Source organism: Rhinolophus ferrumequinum, chromosome 6, assembly GCF_004115265.2.
Source record: "Rhinolophus ferrumequinum isolate MPI-CBG mRhiFer1 chromosome 6, mRhiFer1_v1.p, whole genome shotgun sequence".
In the NCBI taxonomy this organism is placed as follows: domain Eukaryota; kingdom Metazoa; phylum Chordata; class Mammalia; order Chiroptera; family Rhinolophidae; genus Rhinolophus; species Rhinolophus ferrumequinum.
In genome coordinates, this window is record NC_046289.1 from 2,429,828 (window position 1) to 2,437,497 (window position 7,670).

A 7,670-nucleotide genomic window follows, 5' to 3' on the forward strand; every position below is an offset into this window, starting at 1 on the left:
GGAGGGGCATGCCAGCCCTGCACCCCACCTCCACCCCCTGGGCAGAGACCCCACCACAGCCCCTAAGGAGGTGTGGGCAGGGATGTGCACAGCAGTACTGGGAGGCCACACACTTGCCAGACACAGGGGACAGTTGTCACCAGAGACGACGTGTGACCCAGAGGATGAGTCTCTAAGTGACCTTGGGGAAAAAAGGCAAGCTGCTGAGAGTGAAGGCTGACTGGTGCCATGATGGGGAGTGTGACAATGTCAGCTGCCACTGTGGGAAGACCCAGGGCTGGGTTGGGGGGCAGAACAGGGACCTTCAGGTTCCTCCACGTATTATTTCTTAAACTGGATCCCTGCATTCATTATTATTTTTTTTTGCATGTCTGAAATAATTCACTGACTTCTAAACCTCCTCTGCCTCCAAGTCCTTAGGACAAACCCAAGCTCCTTGCCCTCTGTAACTTGGCCCCACCTCTGTCACTCCCAGACCTTTGCTCCAGCTGTGTCCACGCCAAGAATGCCTTTCCCCTCCCCACCTGACCTTTCCGGCTAAAACCATACCCACAGCAAGCTTCTAAGCCGTAGACAAATGGGGTCAGATTTGACTATTGAAAAGAAGCCTTTGGGAACCCCAGCATTGACGGTAAGTGGAAGGGGGGAGAAGGAGGGCACCAAGGGGTGGAGAGAGGCCTGCCCTGAGGCTAGCTGCACATCAGGCACCTACAGCTGATGCCCCTTCACCTTCGTTCTGTTGGTAGCCATGGAGGCGGTGTGAGGTCTCAACTCCAGTACTTGAAGAGTAGAATGGGGACAAGGGAGCAGGTAGCTACAGCTCTGAGCCAGAGGTAGTTCACCTGGGGCAACACATCCCTAGGATGTCTCCCAGGGGCTGGGGGCTCCCGCAGGCCAAAGGTCAACCCCAGGACCTCGGTTCACTTGGAACCCCATCATACTCAGACACGTCCAGAAAGGAAAGCTGGGAGAACCTGTAGAGAAGCTGAAGCCTAGAAAGGGGAGGAGATGACAGCTGAGGTGAGGCAGAGACAGAGCTCAGATACCCAGCCCACACTCCCCACAGTCCTCATCCCTGGCCTATGACCAAGTTTCTGTAAATCTGGTGGCTGTTCCTGACCCTAAGTGTATGGTATGGGCCTGCGAGGCCACCCTGCCCTGAGGTGGGGCAGCGCTTTGGGTGAGGTCTCAGAAAGAGACCTCTGGTGAGGTCTCAGCAAGAGTGGTACCCCACACCTTGGACCCCTTGTGGGGAGGCTGGGGTGGCTGGGGCCCAATTAACTACAAATTCAGGGGGTGCACCTGGCTTCTCTTCTGGCTGCTCCTTATTTGGAGGCCACCTCCCTGTGAGCCCCAATTTTCCTGGCAGATGAATTGAGGGTCATTCCCAGCACTATAGGTTGTGAAAATGAAGTGAAATCAGGTATGCTTAGCACACAGATTGGCACACAGTAGGCGCTCAGAAATTGCTGTCTGCATCCATTCATCCATTCCCTGGGAGAGTCAGCCTAGAGCTGGGGATCCGATGCTCCGGCCCCTGCTCTCAGGGGGTCACAGCTCCGGCCTCTTGACCCCTCCATGTACAGACGGTTTCCCTCAAGGTCACAGAGGGTCAGTGCAAAGGGGATCTGGAATACGACTCGTGGGGTGACGAGGGAAGTCACGGTCGGCGGGCCCGGGGTGTTTACGCGCGCGCCCCGACTCTCAACCCAGCCACTGTACTGAAGGCGGGCACCAGGCAACCTCCCCCGCCGGGGGAGCCTTTCCTCGCCGCGGCTCGGGTTTCTAGGAGCCCCGCCCCGCCCCGCCCCCTCCCCGGGCGGCTCCGCCCTCCCCTCCCCTCCCCCGAGCACCCTCAAGTTTCTCCTAACTTTTCCGCGGGTCCAGCCGGGCGCCCCGCCCGTCGGCAGGTGACGTAACAATGGTGCAGCGCGGCGACCAATGGGCAGCGGCGGGGCCTAGCGGCGCGGGCCAATGGTGGCGGCGGACGGTCCCGCGGTCCTGCCCGGCCCGGGCCGCACTGCGCCGCCAGCCTCCAGTCAGCCCGCCCGCCCGCCCGCCCGCCCGCCGCCGGCGTCCGCACCGCCGCCCAGCGATCACGCCGCGGCGGCTCAGAGCGCGGCTGCGGCGGGCGGCGGCGGCGGCTCTCTCCCGTCCGTCAGTCCTGGGACCTTCGCTTCCACGCCTTCCCGCAGAGGGACAGCGCGCTCTCCCGCCCGCAACGGGGGCGGGGACGCCAGGCCCGCGACCCGTAGTCCCCCACGGTGAGTCCCGTTCCGCCGGTTCGTAGCCCCTGCCGAGGGTGCTGCCCCCTGGCCGCCGCTCCCCTCACGTCCCTGGGCACACGCAGGTGCAGACCTTGTTGCACCGACCACCGGCCCGCAGACACCCTGGCCTCGCCCCCTGCAACCCGACGTCCGCCGTGCCGCCGGGAGGGGACCGAGAGGAGCTGGCGGGCGGCCCGGGACGCACGGCCCGGCCCTCGGCGGCCCAACCCCCCATTCACCGAGCCGCTGCCGTGACTCGCTGCCCAGTGACGTGGGGCGGCCCAACTTTACGTAACCCACCCGGCGCCCCACGGGTGTCCACACAAAGTACACCTGGGGCGCGGAGGCCCAAGCGTGGGGGTTGCTCTAATCATGGTGCCCCCCCAAATGAAAGCTGTGGCTGCAGCCCACCCCCACCGTGCCCATCTCTGTAACTTAGTTACCCAGTGTGTGGACAGCCCTCCGTGACCAAGGACTTACTCTTGAGAGAAAGCAGTGGGTACTCTGGGCTCAAGTTGGGGCTAGGGGAGCAAAGGGCAAGGGCAGGGCTCAAGCTGGGCTCCCTGTGGGTTGGGAAACCCCCAACTGGGTTTTAGGCCTGGTTCTACCACGACTTGCTGACTGATCTTGGACAAGCTTGTCCCTTGCTGGAAAATGGGATGACAGTACCTGCTTCATCTTGTAGTTGGTAGGATCAAGACAGAAAGCCGACCTGGCGGGGATCTGCAGACTGTCAAGTGGGGTTCACACCAGACTCTAGGTTGACTTCGCCCTCCCGGCTCCTCCTAAGAGCTAGGGGTGTGGACCTCCAGCAAACATCATGTTTGGGTGAAAGGCTCCAGTCCCGTCCCTCCCCCAAAACCTCACCCTGCTGGGGCTCACAGCTTGCATTCCCCCCTCTCCCGGTCTTACAGATGAGGAAGCTGAAGCTCAGAGAAGGAAAGTGATATACCCACGTCTGCAGAACTAGGTGATCCGATCGCTGTGCTGGAAGCAGGTAGGTCTGAGTCTTGAGCTCTGCTCCTGTCCGGCCTAGGGGGAGACTCTAGGGGCCGCCACCCGCAGTCAGGGGGTCAGAGAACAGGGTCAAGGTTAGGTAGGGCTGGGGACAGGGAGCTTGGGCTACAGAAAGGATCAAGCTCAGCTTAAGATATGGGCAGCTTTCCTACCCCCTTACCTGGCCTTTTCTCTATTTGGGGTTGGAGGTACCCGGCCGAGACAAGAGCAGGAACTGAACTCTTCCAGTGGGTCCCTGGGCTGGAGGGGGTGGGGTGTGTGAGATTTCAGTGTGGCCTTGACGATGGGTGCGGTCGTGCGGGCAGAGTCAGGGAAGGGCATCTCTAGCAGAGGTGTCAGAGAACCAGGGTATTTCAAGGAGATCAAGTGCAGCTAGTTCAAGGATGTGGAAAGTGGCTCCGGGACTAGGAAAGAAGCGAGCTGTGAGGAGTGACTGGAAGGGCAGGGAAGAGCACCCCTGAGAAGGGTGCGGCTGTGTGAGGTGTTCCCAGTGGGGCCGGCGGGGGGCGGGGCCCAGGCCCATGGCCCCGCCCCTCACCATGGTGTCCTCTTCTGGCAGGTGGTGGGCGGCGGAGCCCATGCAGTGAATCCCGGTGATACCCCTCCGCCAGCATGCCGTGGGACGCCCGGCGGCCTGGGAGCAGCGCCGACGGCGGGCCTGAGGGCGCGGGCACAGCGCGCTCGTGGGCGCAGAAGCAGTGCCGCAAGTCGTCCTTCGCCTTCTACCAGGCCGTTCGCGACCTGGTGCCGGTGTGGCTGCTCGAGGACATGCGCGCCAGCGAGGCCTTCCACTGGGACGAGCGCGGGCGCGCCGCCGCCTACTCGCCGTCGGAGGCGCTCCTCTACGCGCTCGTGCACGACCACCAGGAGTATGCGCACTACCTGCTGGCCACGTTCCCGCGACGCGCGCTCGCGCTGCCAAGCGCCAGCTTCCGTTGCTGCTCTGCGCCCGGGCTGCATGTGGCGCTAGCAGTGCGCTACAACCGCGTGGGCATCCTACGCCGCATCCTGCGCACCGTGCGCGACTTCCCGGCTGAGGAGCGCACACGCCTGCTCGACCGGCACGGCTGCAGCCGCGTGGAAGGCGGTGGTACGTCATTGCATGTGGCCTGCGAGCTGATGCGCCCCGAGTGCCTCTTCCTGCTGCTCGGCCATGGTGCCTCACCCGGCCTGCGCGATGGCGGTGGCCTCACGCCGCTAGAGCTGCTGCTGCGCCAGTTGTGCCGTGACACCGGAGCTACCTCTGCTGCGACGGTGCCCGCATCCGGGGAGCCACGCCAGCGTCACCTGCTGTTGCTCGACCTGCTGGCACTGTACACGCCTGTGGGCGCCACAGGCCCGGCCCACCGCGAGCTGCTGAGCGACCAGCCGCGCTGGCAGCGGCTCTTGGGTGACGACAAGTTCCACTGGCTGGCGGGTTTGGCGCCGCCCTCACTCTTCACGCGTGCCATGCAGGTGCTGGTCACCGCCATCTCACCCAGCCGCTTCCCCGAGGCCCTGGATGAGCTGCCGCTGCCGCCCTTCCTACAGCCGCTGGACCTCACGGGCAAGGGCTAGCCCGCTGGGCACCCTGGGCACCGGAATTTTGGAGAATACTATTTTTCAGAGCGTTGTACCTAGCACTTTACATATATTGATCTCTGTACAGCAGAATCTCCGCCTCATTTTGTCGCATGCATGGGAGGCTGGGCCAGGGTGGTCAGATGGTACCCCAATCTACAGGCTTTCTGGGTGTGGCTGGGCTCAGCGCCCCAGCTCCCTTGGCAGAGCAGGGTTGAGTGGTCATGTGGCTCCTAAGAGCCAGGCCCTGACCTCAGCTCACTGCCCAGCTCCTGAGAAAGATGAGGGCCGCCTCCCACCTGGATAGAGCTTCCAGGAAAGCATCCCAGAGGGAGTGCCAGCTGCACTGAGCAGAAGGATCCCGGCAGGCACGGGGTGTGACTGACAGCATGTGCAAAGGCACAGAGGCCAAGAGCAGGCCCTGCGAGGCTCTGGGGGAGGGCCCTGTGCACTCAGCGTGCAGGGCCTTTTTAAACCCCCTGGACCTGGGACTGGGTGCTGAGGGCCAAGGATGGCAGGAGGGCTGCTGTGCGGCAAGGGGACACAGGACCGGTCTGTGCCTCCCCGTCCTCCCCTGTCCCACTGGCCACTGCTCCTTCTTGGGTGTCACTGTGACTCCTCCACCAAAACTGGTCAACCCAGGCCTAGTCTTGTCCCTGTCACTCCTGGCCCCAGCTCCACGCCCTCAGGTGTGGTAGGCGTGCTTTCCTTCAGGCCTGCTGACGGTCTGACTCGGGTGTGGGCTCCCGTGTGTCCCCTGGCCCAGCCCCTAGTGGGTGTTAGGTGGTGCCCATGGGTGACAGGGTAGCTGTGTCACCCAGTGGGCAAGCCCTCTTGTCCAGCCAGTAGAGCTGGTTTCTGCAGGAAGGTTCTGAAGATGGAGACTTGCTAGCAGATATACCATGCCTCTTCAGGATAAAGGGACACTGGCTGAAAAGCTGGGTCCATGCCCTGGCACCAGGGAGAAGGCCAGGCTACCCAGGAATTCTGTTGGGCCATGAAATTCAACCTGGGCCGGCATGGGCTGGAGGGCCACGATGTCCTCCCAGGAGCAGAGGGCTAAAGGTCTGCCTGGAAGAGTCACTAGCCTGGCTGGGGACACCCGCTGCCCACCCTGCCCCCAGCGTCCCTAAGGGGAGCATGCCTGAGGGACCAAGAGGCTTTGGGTGGTGGTAGCAGAATCCAGGGTGGTGGGCCATTGAAGAGAGGGTGCAGAAGGGACCTGGTTCTGGCCTGCATCTGCCACCTTCTCAGGGTGATCTGGGACAAATCCCCATTCCCGGGAAGTATGTGGGTGGGAGCACCAGAGGGAAGGAGGAAGGACATGTGCACAGCCCCGGGACTGATCCTAGATTCCAACTGGGAGTGAGGGCTCCCCTCCTGCTGTGTCCTGGGCCAGTTGAACCTTGACACTTGGGACAGTGAAAACATCTCTCCCAGCTCAAAACTTGGGGCATGAGGAGCCCGTGGGTCCTGTAGGAGGTCCCAGGTCCTCAGACCAGGGATGCCATTGTGGGGGGAGGGTACATTTCCTTTGGAGGACATGAAAATTGGAGGCTGGAGTGCTCAGAACAGCAGCGCGTGGTGGCTCTGGGGGTCAGGCCTGGGGACACATTGGGGAATCCTGCGCCGATGCCCTGGTACCTGGTGGGGGACCTGGGCCTGCAGACTTCCTCTTAGTCTCCCCAGCCCCAGCTCTATCCTCTGTAGGGTTGGCCCAAGGCCCAGGGCCAGGCCCCCTTTCACTTCCCCTCTAGACCTATAGTTGCCCCTGTGGTGACAACCTCTTTGAGCCCCCTGAGCTGAGGATGGGCTGATGCAGGAATCGGGGAGCTGCCCTGCCTCCGGGCTTCCTGAAGTCCTGGAAGGGGGTTGCCACACTCATTGTCAGGCAAGCCGAGGAGGCACCTGGGCTGGTCCTGCAGGGCGGGGTGGGATTCCAGCAGGAAGAATTATGGACACCACAGCAGGGGTTCATGGGAAGGTCTGGGGCCTGAGTGGGGTGCTTTGCTTTGGGATGACTGGGGACTGCACTATCATTTACTGGGTGATGTTGGGGTCCATCTGAGGACCCCATGGAATGGGAGGGCAGGAGGAGGACAGCCAGAGCACTAGCTCCTGCTGTCTGCGCTGTGAGTGGCAGAGGGTAAGGCACTGCTTGGAGCTGCCGGCCAGAGGCACAGCCTGTGGCAGCCGAGCGGGGCCTGATTCCTGGCACAGTCAGGGAGCCCCAGGCAGCAGTGACAGCAGAGGACCTAGAGAACAGTGCAGGGTGGATAATGGTTATCTGGTGACCGCTGCTGGCCCGAGGGAGGGAGGGAGGGAGGGCAGGCCCCAGCATTGGGCTTATCAGTCTACTGGGCCCTCCAGCCCCAGGAAGGGCAGCAAGCACAGCGGGGTCGCCAGTCACTGTTCTCTTTCTCATGGTGAACACTGGGGACAGGGGCGGGCTGGAGTCGGCCAGGCCCAGCCCAGGGGTCCCTTGACAGGCAGCCAGCGACCCAGCTCTTGGCCACTGGCAGGTGGCCTTGACAGCTTCTCAAAAGCAAACGCTCTGCCCACAACAAGGCCCACTTTTCTCTGTGGCAAAGTGTGTTGGTATTTATTCCAAGCTTTCTAAGGAAAACCTGACTGTGGCCTGTAATCCCCCCACCCGGGGCCCAGGGAACCATAATCTGCTTGGGCTCAGGGGCCAGAATCTGCACCCCCGAGGCCTGTTCATATTGAGACCTTGTGGCCAGAACTTGGAAGGAACACCATAGGACGGCGTGTGCTATCAGGGGTCTTGGGGGAGGTGGCCAGGAGGGCAGGGGTGCAAGGCCCCCA

At 62.5% G+C, this 7,670-nt stretch overlaps 1 protein-coding gene across 2 annotated transcripts; it reads left to right on the forward strand.

The window, feature by feature from the left end:
* Positions 1 to 484: 484 nt before the first annotated feature.
* On the forward strand, positions 485 to 4,934 carry ANKRD9 (ankyrin repeat domain 9). Of its 2 annotated transcripts, none has more exons than XM_033108831.1 (3): positions 485 to 631; positions 3,182 to 3,264; positions 3,844 to 4,934. In XM_033108831.1, exon 3 carries the CDS (start codon positions 3,897 to 3,899, stop codon positions 4,839 to 4,841), a length of 945 nt encoding a protein of 314 aa, XP_032964722.1. In that variant the 5' UTR covers positions 485 to 631; positions 3,182 to 3,264; positions 3,844 to 3,896; the 3' UTR covers positions 4,842 to 4,934. The 2 variants fall into 2 exon arrangements, with proteins under 2 accessions (XP_032964722.1, XP_032964723.1); XM_033108832.1 differs by lacking the exon at positions 485 to 631 and adding an exon at positions 2,056 to 2,264.
* Positions 4,935 to 7,670: the final 2,736 nt, after the last annotated feature.